The sequence below is a fragment of the Lithobates pipiens genome, unplaced genomic scaffold, assembly GCF_037356315.1.
Source record: "Lithobates pipiens isolate NorthernLeopardFrog02 unplaced genomic scaffold, aLitPip1_a1.2 Scaffold_3, whole genome shotgun sequence".
Taxonomy (NCBI): domain Eukaryota; kingdom Metazoa; phylum Chordata; class Amphibia; order Anura; family Ranidae; genus Lithobates; species Lithobates pipiens.
The window spans coordinates 82,803,779-82,827,223 of record NW_027507790.1 but is presented as its reverse complement, the minus strand read 5'-3'; the positions used below and the strand labels follow the sequence as shown (position 1 = coordinate 82,827,223).

General features: G+C 41.6%; 1 protein-coding gene across 2 annotated transcripts in view; it reads left to right on the top strand.

The window, feature by feature from the left end:
• The window catches only part of MLXIP (MLX interacting protein), a 127,171-nt gene extending 103,948 nt beyond the window's left edge, over positions 1-23,223 (top strand). For both annotated transcript variants that reach the window (XM_077461959.1, XM_077461958.1), the window contains 7 exons: positions 4,236-4,416; positions 10,464-10,576; positions 12,145-12,246; positions 14,059-14,186; positions 14,282-14,405; positions 17,860-17,989; positions 20,106-23,223. In XM_077461959.1, coding sequence (XP_077318085.1) covers positions 4,236-4,416; positions 10,464-10,576; positions 12,145-12,246; positions 14,059-14,186; positions 14,282-14,405; positions 17,860-17,989; positions 20,106-20,227 — 900 coding nt within the window. In that variant the 3' untranslated portion in view covers positions 20,228-23,223. The remainder of the gene's footprint in view (positions 1-4,235; positions 4,417-10,463; positions 10,577-12,144; positions 12,247-14,058; positions 14,187-14,281; positions 14,406-17,859; positions 17,990-20,105) is intronic.
• The last annotated feature ends 222 nt before the right edge of the window (positions 23,224-23,445 follow it).

Sequence of the window (23,445 nt, the reverse complement as noted above, 5' to 3'; positions counted from 1 at the left end):
GGTTGGGGCTTCTTGAACAGTGCATCGCCAGGCCTCCATGTCTCAGATCTGCAAGGCCGCGACTTGGTCTTCAGTTCATAATTTGCAAAATGTTATCAAGTGAATGTAAGATGGAATGAGGATATTGCCTTCAGGCGCAGTGTGCTGCAGGCAGCAGTATAAGTCCTCAGGTCTGGGGGTTACCCTACGGGTTGTGTTTCCCTCCCCTCAAGTAGGATTGCTATGGGACATCCCACTAAATACTTGAGGCTCTGTGTCCTATGATGTACGATAAAGAAAATAGTATTTTTAAAACTGCCTGTAAAATCCTTTTCTTGGAGTACATCATAGGACACAGAGCTCCCACCCCTCTGTTTTATGGGGTGAGAGTATATTACTTATATTGCTTGGCTACAAAAACTGAGTGCTCCTGGAAGGAGGGGGTTATATAGGGGAGTCAACTTCCTGTATTGGTTATACCACTATCAACACCTGAAGGTAGGCCCATAACCACTAACTAAATACTTGAGGCTCTGTGTCCTATGATGTACTCCAAGAAAAGGATTTTACAGGTAGGCGGTTTTAAAAATCCTATTTTTGTGATTCTTCATGGCTAATATGGGTGTGAGACTAGACTGTATATGGACACTGAGCTTTAACTAGCTAGTGATTTGCTAAGCTGAAGGTCAGTTGGTCATAAATAGAGATGAAGACTGATTTAGACAAAAATACAGGAAGTTTAAGTAATCATATATATGTTTGTTTAACCACTTGGACATCCATATGACCTCCTGGGGGTTAAGTGGTGATACATTATCACATTTTTCAGCCAGTGATGCTATAGCCAGTCATCACTTCAGGTGGCAGAGGGGGGTATTGAAAAATTCTACAACCAACTATGACTATCAGTGTTGGGGGGCAATTTCTCACTGACCTGTAATGTTTGGAGTCACGTCTACATTCACCTCCAGTGCAAAAGAGGGCTTTTCTTGGGGATTCTCAATGTGAATGGGGCATTAATACACTGACCACTGTTGTAAGGGGACACTTTTTTTTTTTTTTTTTTTTTTTTTTTCATGCTTTAACTATGAAATAGAGGTTGAAAGAGTTTTACCAGGTGTTCTCTGAGACCTTTAAAATTATTTCAAGTGTTTCTCCAGGGTAGCAAAAGGTTGAGAGGCGCTGGTATAGGGGCATTGCAATGCATTCTTGAAACATGTCGCACTATTTTCTTTATCTTATTTTTACAGAAATACGTTTAAATTAAAGAGGAAGTAAACCCGGATGGGTTTACTTCCTCTTTGATTCCCTGCAAAGGTAAAGCATAATGGACTACTATGCATCACATAGTCCATTATGTGTCACTTACCTGACACAGGAGCCAGCAAAGTCACCGCTGTCCCCCTTGTGTACGGAGCCTCCATCTTCTCGGTGGGTCTCGCTGCTCCGGTGCTGTCATTCAACGAAGCCGAGATGACGTCACTCCCATGCATGCGCACGGGAGCTGCCACTCGCGGCATATTGCTGTCTACGGCGCATGCGCCATAGACAGTGGTGCCTGTGTTTTGGCAAATATCTCGTAAACCGTGTATTTCTTGGACCTACAGGTAAGCCTTAATCTAAGTTTACCTGTAGGTCAAAGTGGTTTGTAAGGGTTTACAACCACTTTAACTGTACGTACTGAGTGTAGAGTTGCGCAATGCACTTCTACTTTTTGTTAGTGCATAAAAAATGCAGTGTTGGTGTGAGCTGAAGCAATAGGACATAAGGCTAATTACAGTGGAACCTTGGATTAGGAGCCTAATCTGTTCCAGGAGAATGCGTGTAATCCAAAGCACTCTCATATCAAAGAGAGTTTCCCCATAGTCAATGGAAACTAAGATAATTCGTTCCTCATTAACTTCTATTGCATGCAATACCGCATGTGGCCAGTGGTGGGGGGCACCGGAGAGACTTGGAAACACTAGAGAGCTGAGTGTTTCCAAATTGCACTTCTGGCCAAATGTGGTATTGCACACTGCAGAGGCTTGAAACCTGCTCGTTTTTGCGAGGCTCTAGGATTAAAAAAAAAAAAATGCTCGTATTGCGAAACGCTCATTAATCGCGTTACTTGCGATCCGAGGTTCCACTGTACCTTATCGTGTAAAGGGACCTTGAAAGATTTTGCCCACTGGCGAGACTTCAGTCACTTCCTGACAGGAAATTTCAAGAAAACATAGAAAAATTGTGTTCCATGTCCTTTGTTCACAGAACGGTGCTGCATTGAGGTTGGTTTTGGTGCATTGCGTGAAAATGCATGCCGCATTTTTATCTAGCGCAACACAATGCAGCACATCACAACACACTGCTGCGCATCGTGTCATTTTGATGCCTTAAAGTGGATGTAAATCCAATGTCATCCTTTCTAAACTACTGCAATAGGGGTTATCTATAAGGATATACATGCCTCCTGCATGTATCTTTACCTGTCAAATGTCTCCCCTCTGTCTGCTATGAGACCTGAAAAACTGCATATTCTGTGGGTGGGTCTGTTGTCTGGAGTTCGGTGGGTGGAGTCGTGATTTCAGTAGACTCCTCGCCCACCTCTACACTTCCCTTGTTAATGTGCATATTCTCCAGTCCAGTGTTTCTTACGCTGAACTTCTGCTATGATCTCTAACAGCCAGTGAAAAGACAGCAAAGTAACCACATGAGTTCAGCATGCCCAATTATGCTGAGGTAGGGAACATCCAATTCTGACAGAGCAGCAGAAGGAGTGGGAGGGAATTAAAAAAAAAAAAAATGTCTCTTAGGCTAGTGCACGAGATATGTAAATCACCTGTCACTCACAGCAAGGAGGAGGACTTGACTAAGGTTTTCTGTGTGTTTTTATAGCAAAAAAAAATTACACAGGACCCCCAAACATGTATATTTTGTTTAACAGAGACCCTAGAGAATAAAATGGCTGTCATTGTAACTTTATCTCACACTCTTATTTGTGCAGCAATTTTTCAAACGCATTTTTTTTTTCTTTGGAAAAGTTTCATGTATTAAAAACTTGGCCCAATTTTTTTTGTATAATTTGAAAGATGTTACGCCAAGTAAATTGATACCTAACATGTCATGCTTCAAAATTTCATACGCTTGTGGAATGGCGCCAAATTTCGGTACTTGACAATCCCCATAGGCAATGCTTACATTTTTTTTTTTTTTACAGGTTACATGTTTTGTTAGAGGATGTCTATAGTTATTGCTCTCGCTCTAACGTTTGTGGCGATACCTCACACGTGTGGTTTAAACACCATTTTCATATGCAGGCACGACTTGCGTATGTGTTCGCTTCTGCAAGCGAGGACAGGGGCACTTTAATTTTTTATTTTTTTATCACTTTTATTCCTATTACAAGGAATGTAAACATCCCCTGTGATAGGAATTTGGCATGAGGGGTCCTCCTTAGTGACCTCTGGGGTCAATAAGTCCCCAGATGTCACCCCCTAGGCTGTGAAGCCTGAAATCCCCCCCAAAAAATCTCTGCTTTCCAACCGAGGCGGCAGCATTTTTTCTAATGCAGAGGCTGTGCGTGAGGTCATAACATCGCATCCCGCCTCTTAACAACCATAGACTCCAGGCACCATCTGGCCCGCCAGAAATCTCTATCGTCGGCATCCAGCGCCAGCAAATCCTTTCTCCCCCTCCACAGTCACCTCACCCTCCCGACGCCTGTAAGAGCAAGCAGCTGAACAGCAGCTATGATCAATATGGTGCAGGGAATCGCCGTCTCTAAAAGAAGATATCTGAATAATGCCTGTAGCTGCAGACATCATTCAGATATCACCACTCAAACCCAGCACCATCATATGACGTTGGGCGGCAAGCAGCTAATAAAGTTTAAAAAAGCTGAAAAATGACAGCATGATGTGTTGCAAGTGTGCACACAATTTTAGCATGTGAGTGACCCTAAAACTATTGCAAAATATATTGTTTGCGTTCACTGATCCTTTTAAAAAGGAAAAAAAAAAGGAAAAAAAAGTTTCAGTAGTTTGTTTACTCTTTCCAATAATAGTTCTGTTTTTGGTTAGCTCATTTGCAACTTTGTGACTGCAAAATGTAATTCTACATTTATTGATAAACAGTAGAAGTGAATAATTTGCTTTTGGTTGCCTATATGCATGCATTTAACTGGCATAAACCTCACTTTGATGGGGTGAAAGCCATGATTTTAACTGCTTTAAGTATAATATTCGTAAGTCACCAGAGCATGTTTGTGTCTCTTGTAGTCTTCTGGAGTACCAGAGTTCCACGGCAGTATTCTTGTTGGACCAGCTCAGCGATCTCAGGGCACCCAGAAGTCTCAGTCTGCTGTGTCTCAACTCTTTTCCAGTCCAACTCAAGACATCTTGGTGAAGAGAGAGATGACCTCCTCCCGGAACTGCAGAACTGCACCTTCTCCCTCATCCTGTGAGCTCAGAAGGAGAATTCACCATGCCATGATGTATTTAATTGCAGTATTGTCTATTCCTGTGTATATGGTTTGTGCCGTTATAGCTGTAGCTATATTTTGGAAAGCAATAAGAACCCTTTTTTACAATTGGTGAACTATTTACCATCCAATAGCTCGATGAGCCATTTTACAGTTTGTTTGGCCTAATGCACACTGGGCATTTAGCCAAGGTGCATGAGTCTCTGGAATTTAGGTGCTGGTGGAAGGCACAGGTGCACCATCTAGCCCTGCTGCTGGCAGTTTATAAAACACTAGACCATGCGATTAAAAACAGTCCCAACATTTAGAGCAGTATGCTCCCAAGGACAAATGCCCAGAATGCATACTGCTTGCATTTTGGGCATTCATCCCTGGACACATACTGCCCTAAATGGTAGGACTGATGCACTGCCCAGCTGGCAATCCAAACAGCCTGTGCCTCCTTCCCACACCTAAACAAGCTCTTGGAGGGGATAAGGCACTATATACAAGATTTTAGTAATGAAAATGGTATCATTAGCAGTAATCAGCATGAATTCATGAAGAATCGTTCTAGCCAAAAAATCTATTAAACTTCTATGAGGAGGTGAGTTGCCATCTAGATCAGGGGTCTCCAAACTTTTCAAACAAAGGGCCAGTTTATTGGCCTTCAGACTTGCAGACAGAGGGCTGGATTGTGGCCAGCAGGGGCAGAAAATGACACGCCTCCAGCATGAGTGGGATAGAATGTGTGCTTAGGGTTGGTTGTCAATAGGAGGAGTAGTGACCAAATTAGTAAGAGAAATGGTATCCCATCACTGGTATCGGTGGAAGAAATAGTGCCCCATTGGTGTTGGTGGAAGGAAAAGTGGCTCATATCAGTGGGAGGAATAGTGCCCCAAGGGCCGCATAAAGGCTAGCAGAGGGCCACATCTGGCCCTTGGGCCACAGTTTGGAGACCCCTGATCTAGATAAAGGAAGGCCCGTAGATTGGGTGTATCTGGATTTTGCAAAAGCATTTGACACCGTTCCCCATAAACGTTCACTGTACAAAGTAAGGTCTATTGACATGGACCATAGGGTGAGTACATGGATTGAAAACTGGCTACAGGGGCGAGTTCAGAGAGGTGATAAATGGGGAATACTCAGAACGGTCAGAGGTGGGTAGTAGGGTCCCACAAGATTCTGTGCCTGGACAAACTCTATTTTAATTTGTTCATAAACGATCTGGAGGTAAAAGTTCAATTTCTGTATTTGCAGATAATTGGGGTGGGCAACTACATTGCAAATGAGGTTTAACCACTTCAGCCCCAGAAGATTTTTACCCCCTTCCTGGCACTTTTTACAATTTTTTTTTTCGCTCGATGTACCCAAACAAAAATCTGTGTCCTATATATATATATATATATATATATATATATATATATATATATATATATATATATATATATATATATATATATATATATATATATATATATATATATATATATATATATATATATATACACACATACACACACCAAAAACAAATTTCAGTTTAGACCAATATATTTTTCTACATATTTTTGGTAAAAAAAAAAAAAAATCACAATAGGCGTATATTGATTTGTTTGCAGACGCTACAACTTGCGCAAACCATGGGAAAGATTTATGGCTTTTTTTTTTTTTTTTTTTATACTAGTAATGGCGGTGATCTGGGCTTTTTAGCAGTACTGCAACAAGGGGACGGACAGATCAGAGACTTGACACTTTTTTGGGACCATTGGCATTTATACAGCGATCGGTGCTATAAAAATGCACTGATTACTGTTAATGTCACTGGCAGGGAAGGCGTTAACACTATGGTGCTTCAAGGGGTTAAATGTATGTGGGGATGGGAGTGACTAGGAGAGGAGCCATATAGTTTTTCCTACTGGTGACCCCACAATGAGGATAAAACTTTCGCAAAAGGGAGTTTAACGAGACTCGTGGCCACTCATTAAAATTAGAAGAAAAGAGGTTTAAACTTAAACTACGTAGAGGGTTCTTTACTGTAAGAGCGGCAGGATGTGGCGTACCCTTCCACAGGTGGTGTTTTCAGCGGTAAGCATCGATTTGTTTTAAAAAAGATTAGATAAGCACCTGAACGACCGCGACATGCAGGGATATACAATGTAATGCTGACATAACACACAGGTTGGACTTGTCTTTTTTCAACCTCAGCTACTATGTAACACTGATCTAGTGATTATAATGGGGTAAAACCATCTACTCAGCCTGAGGATGTTAGTGGAATGCTCCCCATCAATGTCCGGAGAATGGGCGCCAGATACAGTTCCGCAATATTTGCAGAAGCTGTGAAGGATTGTTTGTTTTAAAGAAAGGGGGTCAGACACTCCCAGGTGTCCACTCCACTTTCAATAGAGTGCTGTAGAACTCCCCTGGTTTCAGAGCTTCCATTATGTGACTAGTGTCTTCATATAGAAAACCAACTTTTGACTCTTTTCAATCATTCCTGTTGGCCATCAATTTAATGGGCTGCTTTAACCACTTGCCGACCGCCGCACGACGATGTACGTCGACAGAATGGCACGGGCAGGCATATGGGCGTAAATGTACGTCCCTGCCTTCCCGCGGGTGGGGGGCCCGATCGGGCCCCCCCCCCGTGCCAGCGGCGGTCGGTATCCGTTCAGGAGCGATCCGGGATGAGGGGGCGGCCATTCATTCATGGCCACCCCTTCGCGATCGCTCCTGACGAATGGAAGTGAAGCATGACATCACTTCCTCTCCTGTAATGTAAACACAGGCAGAGGAAGTGATGTAATCTCTCCTCCGTGTCGGTATTTTTCGTTCCGGCACCGAGGAGAGAGGATCGGTGAGTTGCACCAACACGACACTACACAGTAGAACATGCCAGGCACACTTTCACCCCCCCCAGTGACAGTGACACCAATTGCATTAATTTTTTTTGCATTGGTGTCATTTGTGACTGTAATAACTGTTAGGGCAGTTAGGGTTAGCCCCCTTTAGTTCTAAGGTACCCCCCTAACCCCCCCCAATAAAGGTTTAACCCCGTGATCACCCCCCGTCGCCAGTGTCACTAAGGCTGGGTTCACATTGCAGCGGTCTGAGAACGGATGTGATTCGCACCGCACTGCAGTGCAAATCACATCCGATCTCTGTGCGATTCGAGTTCAGCCATACAGATAGTATGGCTGAATTTGCGTCCCACCCGCCGCAAACTCGAACGGGACCCTTTTTTTTTGGTCCACAGCAGAATCGGATCGCATGGGTGTTCACACCATGCGATCCGAGTTTGCAGATCGCACTGCGATATGCGAACTGATCTGGGGGTGTCGTTAACATTTCACTGACACTCCCAGCAGTTCGCATAGGGCAGTGTGAACTGCCGCCGGGAGGCATGCTATGTGGGAACCCGCCACGGATTTGTGGCGTTCCCGCATTGCTCCAGTGTGAACCCAGCCTAATAAGCGATCGTTTTTCTGATCGCTGTATTAGTGTCACAGGTGACGCTAGTTAGGCAGGTAGGTATTTAGGTTCGCCGCAGCTTTTTATAGCGCCAGGGACCCCCATATACTACCGCATAAAGCCTCCTGATTGCCCCCTAGTTAACCATTTCACCAGTGATCACCATATAACTGTTACAGGTGACGCTGGTTGGTTAGTTATTTTTTTATAGTTTCAGGGCACCCGCCATTTATTACCCAATAAAGGTTTAACCCCCTGATCACCCGGCGGGTGATATAAGTTTGAGGGTCAGATAAGGTCTGCGTCGCCCCAGGCAGCGTCAGGTTAGTGCCAGTACCGCTAACACCCACGCACAAAGCATACACCTCCCTTAGTAATATAGTATCTGATCAGATCTATATTAGCGTCGCCAGCAGTTTAGGTTTCCCAAAACGCATTAACGGGATCAGCCCAGATACCTTCTAGCACCTGCGTTTAGCCCCTCCACCAAGCCCAGACCAGCCCACCCAAGTGCAGTATCGATCGATCACTGTCACTTACAAAACACAACACGCATAACTGCAGCGTTCGCAGAGTCAGGCCTGATCCCTGCGATCGCTAACAGTTTTTCTTGTAGCGTTTTGATACAGTCGCTGACAGCCTAGGTGCTTTTTTACCTGTGAGTCTCACTAGTGTACCCCTAAATTTAGGGGTGTCTACTTTCCAAAATGGGGTCATTTGGGGGGGGGGGGGGGGGTTTGTGCTATCTTGGCATTTTATGGCCTTCAAAACTGTAATAGGTAGTGAGGAGTGAAGTCAAAAATTTACGCCCTTAGAAAGCCTGAAGGCGGTGCTTGGTTTTCAGGGCCCCGTACGCGGCTAGGCTCCCAAAAAGTCCCACATATATGGTATCCCCGTACTCAGGAGAAGCAGCAGAACTTATTTTGGGGTGTCATTTCACATATGCCCATAGCATGTGTGAGCAATATATCATTTAGTGACAACTTTGTGAAAAAAAATAAAAGTTTGTAATTTTCCCGCAACTTGTGCCAAATATAAAATATTCCATGGACTCAACATGCCTCTCAGCAAATAGCTTGGGGTGTCTACTTTCTAAAATGGGGTCATTTGTGGGTATTTTGTGCCATCTTGGCATTTTATGGCCTTCAAAACTGTGATAGGTAGTGGAGTGAAATTACAAATGTATGCCCTTAGAAATCCGGAAGGCGGTGCTTGGTTTTTGGGGCCCCGTACGCGGCTAGGCTTCCAAAAAGTCGTCCACATGTGGTATCCCCGTACTCAGGAGAAGCAGCAGAATGTATTTTGGGGTACAATTCCACATATAACCATGGCATGTGTGAGCAATATATCATTTAGTGACAACTTTGTGTAAAAAAAAAAAAAAAAAAAAATTTTTTTTTTTTTTTTGTCATTCAATCGCTTGAGGCAAAAAAATAAAATATTCAATGGGCTCAACATGCCTCTTATCAATTTCCTTAGGGTATCTACTTTCCAAAATGGGGTCATTTGGGGGGGTTTTGTACTGCCCTGCCATTTTAGCACCTCAAGAAATGATAGGCAGTCATAAACTAAAAGCTGCGTAAATTCCAGAAAACGTACCTTAGTTTGTAGATGTGACAACTTTTGCGCAAACCAATAAATATACAGTTATTGACTTTTTTTTACCAAAGACATGTGGCTGAATACATTTTGGCCTAAATGTATGACTAAAATTGAGTTTATTGGATTTTTCTAATAACAAAAATTAGAAAATATCATTTTTTTTCAAAATTTGCGGTCTTTTTAAGTTTATATCGCAAAAAATAAAAATCGCAGAGTCAGTCAAATACCTTTTAAAAGAAAGCTCTATTTGTGGGAAAAGGACGCAAATTTTGTTTGGGTACAACATTGCATGACTGCGCAATTACCAGTTAAAGCAGCGCAGTGCCAAATTGTAAAAAGACCTCTGGTCATTGACCAGCAAAATGGTCCGGTCTGAAAGTGGTTAAAGACCAGTAAGGAGGCAGGGAAGTAAATTTTCTACACTATTTGCATAATAGGCCTTGGCTTTTTAAGGATTTTGTTGCAATTTAGAATAAATTAAAATGGGCAAGATCTGCAGGATTCCGGACTTTATGAAATGTAATCAATGGTTTTTAAGCCAAGAATGGTCACATGTATACTTTAAGTAGCATGCATTTTGTGGTTTCACTCCTTCAGACATTGAAAACAAGGAACACTTTTTGATGTGGTACTTTTTATAGAAGACCTTTTATTTTTCATTGAGTTTTATGCCACCTAGTCAATTATTCAGAGGCACATTGTATATTGTAAGATTGTTCAATTTTTTTGTTAACTTGATATGCTTCAAAAGAGCCAAAAATTGGAAACCTCAAAGATCCCAAAAGCACCAGGCAGAGAGCTGGTGTTCCAGCAGTTGACATTCTCAGTTCTTGTATAATAAAAAAGGAACACTAATGTGCACAAGCCATTACTTGTGTTAGAAGGCATCATTGGAACACCTAATCATATCTGCCTTTTTTTAGAACAATTTTGTTTAGGAAATCTAAGTATTGTGTACATTTTGCCTTTCAAGATCGGGATTGTCACCGTTCAAGACGGGGGTCGCCATGCGCATCTGAACACAGCCTCAGCCCTCCGCAAAGCTCAGGAAAAACCTCATCTGACTCTCACTGCTCTACATCTAAGGTAGTCTCTCATTATCAGTTTACTTGATGGCTCTCAATCCTTACTGTGGGCCTTTTTAAGAAAAATATATATACCGTATTGGCGTATGACACGCACACCTAGGAGGGAAGTTTAAGGGGGGGAAAAACGTACATTTTAAATGCCCATCAGTGAAGCCCTTATCAGTGTCCATCTGCAGCCTTGCCCATCATTGCAGAATGATCGCTGTCCATCTGCAGCCTTGCCCCAAATTGCAGCATGATCGGTTTTTAAATTGTTGCGCCGCCGAGATACAGAGCTGATATCCTGTATACTCTGATCCTCTCACAGTCCTGCCCCTTGGCCTGGCCTCTATGAGGCGGGACTGGGCATGACTGTGAGACGATCCTAGCAGAGTACACAGTACACTCGGCTGTCTATTTCAGCGGGCTGGGTTACCTCCTGCCCCCTCCAAGGCAGCGGTTTGGCGTATAACACTCACCCCCATTTTTAATTTTTTTTGCCCTGATTTTAAGAGGAAAAAAGTGCGTGTTATACGCTGATAAATACGGTAATTTTCATAATATGTACTGTTTTTCACTCCATAAGACGCACCTAGGTTTTAGAGGTTGAAAACAAGAAAAAAAAAATTCTGAACCAAATGGTGTACTAAAATATTTTCCAGTGCCCGTGAAGCAGCGCTGTGGGCACTACAGATGCAGCCCACAGCGCTGCTGCCATCCGATCTCTCCCCTCCACTGTACAGATCTGTACACAGAGGGGAGAGAGGAACCGGCATCATCATGACGCCGGTTTGTTTACAAGTGATCGCTCCGTCATGTCCGATCCCATTGCAAACGGCGGGTGCACCAAGATGGCCGCCGCTCCGGAGCTAGGTCGAAGCCACAGCCTTTTTGGGGGGGGTTAAGTAGAATTTTTATTAAGGTGGTTGCAACCCCACTTGGATAATTCTCAGGCAATCTATGTCTGATAATACTGTGTCCCTGTGTGTGTGCTTTATTAAAACAAATTCCGCTATCTACCTTATTTCAGAATGGCGCTCGCGTGACCTATCTTAGGACCATAAGCTGACAGATGCATTGAACTAGATGGCTTCTGCAGCAAAGTTATTCTAATAGTCCAGAAAATTGAAAGCATACGGATGTGCTATAAGAATTTCATGTTATGCTTCAGGACCTTAGATATTTGCAAAGGACGATTCTAGGGGAAAGTAATAAATGCCTGGGTTTTAAGAAATGGAAAGTAACAGTGTTTGGTTACTGGCTTACCTGTTTTCTTCACAATGAATGGATACATGGCAGTTGCGACAGTGGGCCTCGGTCTTTACAGATACAGGTCAAACATCTGAGGACTAATCAAAATGCTACTGTCATCTGCTAGTGCAGTTCAGAAAATAAAAAGGATCCCATTGGTTTCTGTGAGTAACGTACTTGAATTTCCTCCCAGTTTTCTAATTTGCTCCCCAAGATTCAGAATGCTTTTGCATACGTTTTCTGCTAACAGCCTAAATGCAGTATAAAATGCAGATAATCTTGTACAGGAAGTCCTATTTTATTTAATTTTGCCAAATTTTTGTTTTTCTCTTGTAGAATGAAAGATTGAAGCATATTTCTGCAGAACAGAAGAGGAGATTTAATATAAAGATTGCTTTCAACACACTGCACAGTTTTGTTTCCTCAAGCTCCAAACCGGTACTTGATCAGCCACTTTCAAAAGTATTGTGCCTTGTTGCAGGATGTTTTCTGTACTATTGGTTACAGAGAGAGTAGTGCTATGGTTCCTTATGAGTAGTATTTTGACTGTTTTATGCTCTACCAGTACTTGGTCATAACAATATGAAAAACCGTATAACCAGCTAAAGATTTCTTTACTTCCGAACTAATTAAAGTGATTGTAAAGTAAAGTGATTATAAAAATAACAAACATGTTATGCTCACCTGCTCTGTTGCAGTGGTTTTGCACAGAGCAGACTAGATACTCTTCTCAGGTCCCTCTTCTGTGACCTTGGCCCCTCACTCCTGTTCAGTGCCCCCACAGCAAGCAACTTGCTATGGGGGACCCGAACCACAGCTCCCTGTGTCTATTCAGACGCAAAGCCTTGACCTGACACCACCCCCTCTCTCCGCTGATTGGCTAGCTGACTTTGACAGTGGCTGCAGCCAATTGCGCCACTGCTGTGTCTCAGCCAATCAGGAGGGAGAATTTCAGTGCAGCAAATTTTTTTTGATCTTGCTTTGTTTGCCACCTGTACACAAATTTGCAGGTACCGGGGTGATGCAGACACCACCCAGTGCAGTTTTTTTATTTTCTTATAGCCAGTGGTTGGCTTTATAGTGATAAACAATGCCACTTAAAGTTGCTTGGCTGTTATCCAAAAGGAGCAGGAGGGAGGCGGGAGCCTTCCGCCGCTCTTCCCGGGCCTCCTGTCCCTCCGGGAGACCCGAGGCACCAACTGTTGTGTCCTCCCCCCTAGGCCGAGACCCGAACAAAGCTAGATTCAGCTTTGATCGGATCTCCTTTGTAAAATCCCAGAAGCATCCTCCCAACGTCACTTCCAGTTTATTCAGCTGCCAATGGCGCAGATTAAAAAAAAAAAAACTGTATTCAGAATTGCCAATATTGGCAATCTGAATGCTTTTAAGTGCAAAGGAGGGATCCCTCCATAAAGAGTACCTGTCACCACCTATTATTGTCACAAGGGATGTTTACATGTGACAGCAATAAGTGATGCATTTTTTTTTTTTTAAAGGGACAATGTAAAAAAAAACGTTTTAAAGCGCCCCTGTGCTCGTGTAGCAAAGAAAATGTATACGCAAGTCGCGCCTGCAAATGTAAACTGTTCCCACATGAGGTATCGTCGGCGTGAGAGCAATAATTCTAGCACCAGACCAATTTCAAAGCAGGACATGTTGGATATCTATTTACTCAGCGTTTAATTGTGCTAACTTTACTCGACATAAAATATTTCAATGATTGGCATTTTATTGTTTAGGGTCTCTACTAAAAAAAAATATATGTTTGGGGGTTCCAAGTAATTTATTTTTTTAGAAAAATATGGATTTGAACTTGTAAGCAGCAAATGTCAGGAAAAGGCTTAGGCATGAAAGTGTTAAACAGCTATTCTGTTCATGTTTAATCCAAAACAATCAAAAGACTTGTATCTTAATTTAGACATATGGAAACCTTTTTACTGTTTTCAAAATCTCTGGATTAGCACAGTTTCATTGAACAGCCCAATTGTTGCCTGTTTGCCTCCTCTGCAAATGTAGAATACTACTTGCCGTGCTGTGCTAATGGATTCCAGTATGGGATGCAGTGGGGCTTATTTTTAAAAGGTGGAGAAAAAGTAGAAAAGGGTTGCTATGTGGACCATTTCAGTTTTCAGGTTTGCCTTGACAAATGATCAGTATGGGTGCTATTGGTAATTCTGCTACTGTCGTTTTATTTCCTGCAGTGTGCAGGAGCTACCTAATGGTGCAATTATGTTGTGTCACCTAACCCAGATCAGCCATGCGATCACACTACAGAAGACCGTGGAGTACATTGCCAAACTGCAGCAGGAGAGGGCCAATGTGTTGGAAGAGACCAGACGACTCAGGGAAGAAGTAGAAGAGTTGAACATTGCCATCAAGTATGGCTTAGCTTTTTTTCCCAAGCACTTTATTGTGAATTGATGGAATTTATTTTGCCCTGTACATTTATAAATGAGAAAAATATATTTTTCAGTTCCTGTCAGCAGCAACTTCCAGCCACTGGTGTACCCATAGCTCCACAAAGAACAAACCATATGAGGGATCTGTTTGACAAGTACGTGCAGAGAAGAACGATTCAAAATTGGAAGTTCTGGATTGTATCTTTTGTTATACTGTGCACAAATCATAGCATGTAGATGTATGCCAGTCAGTCTCTTTAATATGAAAAGGTGTGCAAAAACAAAATCAAAAACAACAAATTATATAACCGATAGCCTAGTTTGCTGCAATCAGAAATACATACCACCCTAGGGTTGGATGTTAAAATATTAGTTTGTATGGATTGTGCTAACGTCTAAAAGATTTTTACCACTCCTATTTGCAAGAAAAATGTGTGTATGTGTGTGTATATATATATATATATATATATATATATATATATATATAGATATAGATAGATAGATAAATGCAATCTATTATCAGTTATGTATTACTTTGTCTAGTCCCTATAGTTTAGTTTATAGTCTATCTATACTCCAAGCACATGCTATCGTTAATATCACAATACTACCACAATTAGTTATGAAATTAATACACGGCTAAGATCAATCAAATCTCATTTATTTCCCAAGGAAATAAGAAAACTTACATAAGGTATCAATAGAAGTTATCAGAGTACAATACAAGCATTATACTTATCCGACCCTCGTGACTGGACCTCCTGATGGAATCAGAGGCAGAACTCATTGATGCAACCCTTTTTGATACACACCTCAGCCACACCACACCCCATTGCCCTCCCTCCTTTGCCTGTGGACCAATCAGCGTTTCTGGGGTGTCTCCTCCCCCAGGCTAACTACCTCTGACAGTCCTGCCATAATTGGCCTCTGGGGGGCAGTGTTTGCCCATGAATTGTAACTGCTCCGACTGGGTCCACATCTTGTGATTCGATCTCGGACGCCCTTCCCGTTCATTAATTATTTCTTTGTCCTTACAGACAGACCGGTGCCGTCATTGTCCTAAATGTCTTTGAAGCTTCGTGCACGCCAGGTGGGCTGAATAGAACTCATTCTGCTATGCAGATTCTGTCTGGTGCCACACTCCTCTCAAATCTCAATATGGCTATGAGAGTTCTTACTGGTGTTCCTCTGTTCTCCCTATATAGAAATGTTATATAAACAGCAACTCTAGTGAAAGTACCTGTGCAATATTAACAACTTATTTGGCACTTGCACTTTGATTAATAACAAGATGTTGTCAATAGTGCACAGGTACTTTCACTAGAGTTTCTGTTTTATACAAAATTTCTATATAGAGGGATATGATATTGTGTTGAAGTTTGGGCACCTATATAAATTGTTGGAACAGAGAGGAACACCAGTAAGGACTCTACACTATGTGTATATAATGAATATATATATTTTTCTTGCAAATAGGAGTGGTAAAAATCTTTTTTAGAAGTTAGTGCAATCCACACATCAAACTAATGGTCTCATTTTCGAATCTGTAACGGAGTTATATGGTGCCATACAGAAGGCGAACTTCGCTTCCAGTTGTGTGGTTATTTGAATATTGTGGATGGTGTTTGTTTTTTCTCAGCCATGCAGTTCAGATTTACCCACATAAATATATGAAAAAAGAGCGCAGCCTGCCATCTCACTATACGTATGTAATATTTCATATTTTGCTTACCTAAAACCTTTCTAATCCAGTTTTCATTTTCAACACTGGACTCCAGTGGTCAGATCTATGCAGGCAAAGTCTCAGTTGTAGCTACCTGGAATAGCCATTATGAGCAGGGCATCTGCCAATCATAGGCAGATCTCAGTTTTGTGTGCTATACCAATGTCAAGGAGGCAGATCTCCGTTCTGACGGGGTGAAAGGATGGATTTTGTGTTCATGCAAAGCAGGGAATAAAATCCACCTCTTCCCCCTAGTAAAAGCGCCTAACACAATACACAAAAACGGCTCAAGCCACACCAGAGAGGCAGAGGGAGATTAGGGAAGTAAACAAGTGTCTGAGGAGCTGGTGTAGCAAGGAAGGGTTTGGGTTCCTGGAGGACTGGGCCAACTTGTCAGTTACCAGTACTATAAAAGGGACAGACTGCACCTAAATGAGGTGCAAATCTGCTGGCAGTAAAGATGGCCAAAAAGTTAGAGGGGTTTTTAAACTGGGGGGGGGGGGTCCAGAGGTAGTGCTAGTCAGCGCGGAACATATTCCAGAGGGTAGTATTGGGGGGGTGTAGTGGTAGGTTGACTAAAGCACATAAACCCAAGGTAATTATAGTAACAAGTCCTAGTTAAAATCTGTGGCATGTTCACCAATGCCAGGAGCCTGGTGGACAAGATGGGTGAACTAGAGATACTGTTGTACCAGGAGGATTTGGATTTTGTGGGGATTTCAGTGACCTGGTTCAACAGCTCTCATGACTGGCTTCAAGCATATTCCCTTTATCGCAGGGATAGATGGGGTAAAAGGGGGAGAGGTATGTCTATATATCAAGAATAATGTGCAAGTGAATGTGAGAGATGACATCACTAAGGGAGCTATTGAGGTGGAATCCTTATGAGTAGAGCTCCAAAAGCATGAAGCTGGGTGTATGCCATAGGCCCCCCCAACCTGAAGGAGGAGGCGGCAATGGACCTCCTATCACAATTTGGATTAGCAGCAAGAATGGGAAGTGTTATCATAATGGGGGATTTTAATTATCCAGACATAGACTGGATGTAGGGAACCACGCATTCGTCTAAGGCTTGCGAGTTCCTAAATGTCTTGCAGGACAATTTCATGGGTCAGATGGTAGATGCACCAACTAGAAATAAAGCCTTACTAGAGCTACTGCTTACCAAAAATGTCAGTTTACATCAAAAATGGTTATAGACCAGCTAGAAAACAGCGATATTTCAGTGTTTTTGTGTGTAAAAATTTATTTTTTTCTCACCACAAATGTATCGGAATACATATTGGCCTAAATTTATGAAGAAATTTGATTTTGTGTTTTGTATTTTATTGAATGTTTTATAGCAGAAAGCAAGTGTTTTTTAGGTTTATCAATTTTGTTTATTTTTCAAATTGGTCTTTTTGTGGGAAGAAAGGACATAAAATGTATTTGGGTACAGTGTTGCACAGCCGCGCAATTGTCAGTGTAATCCAGTGGCGTATCACAATAAAAATGGCTTGGTCATGAAGGGGGGTAAATCTTCCAAAGGTCAAGTGGTTAATGACTTTTGCTAGGGTTTGATATCATGTACACTGTAGTTCCTCCCACCAACCCCTACATTAATACAGTGTTTTGTAGCGCTGGAGATGTCATGGACGGAGCAGCCTCCAGCAGGCAACATGCTATCCCAAACACTTGGAATGATCCAGTAGCCGGCTAGGTAAGTATACAACTTATTTTTTATAAGGGGTAGCTGCTGGAGACTTTGTATACTAGGGAGAGGGTTGCTTTAAATATATTTGAGTCATTATTGTCAAATTTGTCATCTTCATTGTGGTATTTTGCAAAAATTCATCCTGGTATTTGCTATTGTAAGCACTACAGCCCCAGCACAGTGAACAGTTGCTGGCTATTTAGATCTACCCTTTTTCCTTAACTTTGTTCATTCAGTTCAGCATCATTATAAAGCCCTTGTTTGACTCGTTCAATGACATAGTATCTACAGCTAGCATAGAAGAATTATACAGCACTACTGTAGAATGGCTGGAACATCATTGCTCCCTCCCTGCATTGAGGCCCAGTAAGTAAATTATTATTTTTTGTTTGTTTTTTTGTTTTTCATGTTCCTTCAGTTGCTTAGTTTACAGTGCATCCAGAAAGTATTCACAGCGCTTCACTTTTTTTCCACATTTTTTTTACAGCCTTATTCCAAAATCGATTACATTATTTTCCTCAATTCTGCAAACAATACCTCATAATGACAACGTGAAAGATTTTTATTTGAAATCTTTGCAAATTTATTAAAAGTAAAAAAATTAGAAAAAAATCACATGTACATAAATATTCACAACCTTTGACATGACACTAAGGCCCCTTTCACACTGGGGCGGTGCGGCCGTCGACGGTAGCACCGCTATTTTTAGCTGCGTTTTTACCGTCTTAGCGGCGGTCTGCGGCTGCTAGCGAGGTCGTTTTAACCTCCTCTAGCGGCCGGAAAAGGGTTAAAAGCGCCACTGCACTTTGCCGGCGGTATAGCCGCGCTGTCCCATTGACTTCAATGGGTAGGTGCAGTGAATACACTGCTCCTTTCACCGCTCCAAAGATGCAGCTAGCAGGACTTTATTTTTATTTATTTTTTCCGTCCTGCTAGCGCACTGCTCCAGTGTGAAAGCCTTCGGGCTTTCACACTGGAGTGAAAGGGGCTGTTTTTTTCAAGCGCTACAGACGCTATTTTTAAAAACTGTCCCAGTCTGATAGGGGCCTAAAAAATTTAGCTCAGATGCATTCTGTTTCCACTGATCATCAATTGAGCTGTTTCTACAACTTGACTGGCATCCACCTGTGGTAAATTCAGTTGATTGGACGTGATTTGGAAAGGCACACACCTGTTACCATGAAAGAAGTTTGTTTGAAATCTTTGCAAAATTATAAAAAAACTAATCACGTGTACATACGTGTTCACAGCCTTTGCCATGACACTCCAAATTGAGCTCGGGTGCATCCTGTTTCCACTGATCATCCTTGAGATGTTTCTACAACTTGACTGGCATCCACCTGTGGTAAATTCAGTTAATTGGACATGATTTGGAAAGGTCCCACAGTTAACAGTGTATGCCAAAGCACAAACCAAGCCATGAAGTCCAAGGAATTGTCCGATAGGATTGTATCAAGGCACAGGTCTGGGGAAGGGTACGTGACCAAGAACCTGATGGTCACTCTGACAGAGCTCCACTGTTTCTCTGGAGAGGAGAACCCTCAAGAAAAACAATCTCTGCAGAACTCCACCAATCAGGCCTGTATGGTATAGTGGTCAGACGGAAACCACTCCTCAGTAAAAGGCACATGACAGCCCGCCTGAATTTTGCCAAAAGGCACCTGAAGGATTCTGACCATGATAAACAAAAATCTCTGGTCTGATGAAACTAACTCCTTGACCTGAATAGCAAGCGTCATGTCTAGTGGAAACCCAGGCACTGCTCATCACCTGGCCAATACTATCCCTACAGCTAAGCATGGTGGTGGCAGCATCATGCTGTGGGGATGTTTTTCAGGAACTGGGAGACTAGTCAGGATCGAGGGAAAGATGAATGCAGCAGTGTACAGACATCCTTGATGGAAACTTGCTCCAGAGTGCTCTGAACCAGACTGGGGGGAAGGTTCATCTTCCAACAGAACAATGACCATAAGAACAAAGCAAAATAACAAAGGAGTGGCTATGGAATAACTCTGTGAATGTCCTTGAGTGGCCAAGCCAGAACCCAAACATGAACCCGATTAGAACATCTCTGGAGAGATCTGAAAATGGCTGTGCATCCAACCTAAATGGAGCTTGAGAGGTCCTGCAAAGAAGAATGGGAGAAACTGGCCAAAAATGTTTGCAAAGCTTGTAGCATCATACTTAAGACTTGAGGCTGTAATTGGTGCCAAAGGTGCTTCAACAAAGTATTGAGCAAAGGCTGTGAATATTTCCGTACATGCAAATTTTTTTATTTTTTTTATTTTAGAAATTTGCAAAGCTTTCAAACAAACTCTTCACATTGTCATTATGGGGTATTTAAGGAAAATGAATTTAATCCATTTTGGAATAAGGCTGCAACATAACAATGTGGAAAAAGTGAAGCGCTATACTTTCCGGATACACTGGAAGGTAAATTTATTGGCTTAAATATAATTCTTTTTTCCCCCCCTTTCTCTAGTGGTGCTAAGTACACTGCGTCATCTGAGCACAACAACCTCCATCTTGACTGACCCATCAAGCCTGCCTGAGCAAGCCAAGCAGGCTGTTAGTAAGAACAGTAATGGTGCTGGTGGTACATAAATGTATACACTCTTAAATAGAGAGAAGAGCTTGTGCTGTTACCTTTCAGTGCTCTGTGAGCTGCATTTCAACACTCCACCTGTGTATCTGTGCTGCTGCAATTGGTAACTGGCCATCCAATGCATCCTTGGCTTTCAGGGACAACCCCTATCTCAGCGGATCTGCAAGGTGTCGCTTCTATGAAGGGCAGGAACAGCTAAAGGATTCCTGTTATTTGAAGCATCAGCAAGAACCTTAAAATGATTCAGTGTGGGGAAAAAAAATGTTTAAAGGGAATACAGTTGTGATGTCATCTTTTATTTTACTTTTTTTTTTTCAATGAAGCTTTGCAGCCTTTATTGTATGTGTTTTTTAAACCTTTTCATTTAGAGGACCTCATAATTGCCTTTTAACAGTTATTAAAGGCATTTTTTATGTATATCAAAAAGCTAAAAATTGGTCAGTAGCATAATAGAGCCATGCCCTCAATTATTTAAACTTGACATTATTGGACTCAGGTTTCTGCTCTTTTATGTTCCAAAGGAACTTCTGGTGACAGTGCTGCATTGAGATCTCATACCAGAAAATGCGTACAATATCTCGTACAGTCAGCATTATAAGCTCTCAGTTGTATGTCACTTGTAAATGAGTATGTGCAGAATTCTCTCCTATTCTACCTTTGCTTATCTGATGCCAGTCTGTAAGCAATGTAGACCTATTTTTTTTTTATTTCTCAGAATAAAATGCCATGGCTCTCTGTGCAGAGATATATTAAGCAAGCTAATTTTGCAATTTTGAAATTAGTACTGCTGTATTTCTCTGAAAAAATAAAATAAAAAAATCAGCTGCTTGGACTTGAGAAAAATGTTTAGAGCATAAAACAGGGTATAGCGCATGTCACATTAACTGATGCCCCCCAATGAATTCCTTTTACATTTTTAATGTCTTGCTGGGGATTTCAGTGGAAAAGGCTTATTCTCGATGGATGTAGCTGCAGGATCTAGTAAAACTACCTCCTGTGCTGTGCTTTAAAGGGTTGTATGGTGTTTAAGTTACATTTTTGGTAACTGATAGAAAATTATGCTGTATTTTTAGAGTGGGAGAGTACTGGCAAATGCGGCAGAAGTTGAATAATTCCATCCAAAATTCTTAGTGTTGGGCTGGATTCAATCTCTAATGTAGCATGCTGTACTTTTCTGACTATGTTGGCTCCTGCAGAGAGATTTCATGCCACTTAGCCTGGAATGGGTTGGAGAAAAAACTCGCACCCAATCCACAATTACCATTGGAGTAATTCTAGAAATCGGGGGTGGGCAGCGGGGTTGACTCCTTTGTGTCCAGAATGGTGGAGGCATCAAACCTGCTCTGGTTGTGTTCCAGAGGCTGCAAAGAACAGCTGAAGTGTTGCATGTGATTTTATACATCATACCCCAAATAGGTTTGCCGTGTCCTGAGAAGTATTTTTTAAATGTAAGCATTTTTGCAGCGAGTCTTAATGCCGATTTTTTTTTTTTATAAAATCTTATTCGGTTTGAGTTTCAGTTCCTATCAAGGTTTTGTAAGTCTTGCGTTCTGGTGCGTGCACATCACAGAATGTTTCATATACATTTTGTTCAGTGTTCCCTGTAAACTGTACTATATTTTCAGTGAGCATGATTCTTCCTATCAGATGGTAAATCAAAATGCTCTTCTGTAATAAAGGTCATTTATGTCCCCAGTGCTCAGACATGTTTTATCTATCCCTTTTTGAGCTTTGCATGATTTATACACATGAGGATACAATGATCATAAGATAATATATATATATATATAATGGTCTGACGGTATTTGCTTTTGTTTACTCTGTGCAATATTTGTGCCCAGGATAATTAAAATATATCAAAACCCAAGAATAATAATGTAATATTTCTTAGATGTAGTGAATGCATGAGTTTTTTAATTTTAAATTTTTGTGCAAGCACAGAACATTAAATCATGAACCTACTAGACTTCTCATGTCCTTGTAGCTTAAAAGAGAAGTATGGCCAAAGCTTTGTTTTCCCTTCTGGGTAACAGGGCTGCACTTAGTTTTGCTCTCCTGTTACCCAGAATCAGCTGAAGCCTGCTGTTGGCTGATGTCACAGGCGGCTCCAGGCTCTGGAAGGATCCTGACAATTTCAGAATCCATCAGATGCCTGATCAGCAGCTTGCTTAGCCTCTGTACCACTGAGCGCCTGAGCCAGCCAGTCAGTCCAGCCTCCTCCCCAGCCCAGCACTTCAGTGAGTGCTGGAGGGGCAGAGTAGGGGCAGCAATGACTGAACGGTCCCTTCTATTAGCTCAGTAAACTAGGAACTGAGCGATGAGCAGTCATGTCATTGCTCTTAACTCAGGGTTAGAGCTAGAGCGGGGGACAACTGCAGCATCAGATCCGATACTGTAGCAGGGAGGCGAGTGTGTATGGGTTTTTTTTTTTATTCCCTTCATTCACATTGTTTACAAGGTGTTAACATCACCTTTCTGTGGACTATTCAGCCCAACTTCCCTATCTAATGTATGTGAAGAGAGCGGAAGTGTTTGTAGAACACATTAGGAGAGCAGTGTAGGATGATCATGCTGCTCTGCCATAGACACTGTGCAGTCTGAGCATTGTCGTCCTAAGACAGGAAGTGTTTTCCTGGCAGAAACACGAGGCTAAAATTATGTGGAGGGGGGGCCTAAAGAAGGAAAACAAATGCAGCAACCGCTTCTAAGGACTGGTAAGCTGGAATATATTACTTTTTGTTGTTGGGTTTCATTAAGCTTCAAGTTAAAGAACTATTTCATGTTCTTTCAGCATCACAAGAAATTGCTTTTATATTACACAGTATAAAGAGCCTACCATCCTAGGTGCTGCTGTTGGCTTAATGTTGTGTTTGTTTTTTTTATTTTTGTTTCCCTGACCCCCACACCCCCGTTTAAGCACAATAAGCAAAGTAAATGTTAATGAAAATATGATATTTGATATGGGCAAATGTCTATATGTCTGTAAAAATAAAAATTATATATATATATATATATATATATATATATATATATATATATATATATATATATATATATATATATATATATATATATATATATATATATATATATATATATATATATATATTAGTTTGTATTTTTTTTTTTTATTTAAAATCTGGCATACCTGGTCAAAAAAGGGCAGTCTCTGATAAAATGCAACTATTTCTAGGATGCCCTTTTTTTCAATTGTGAT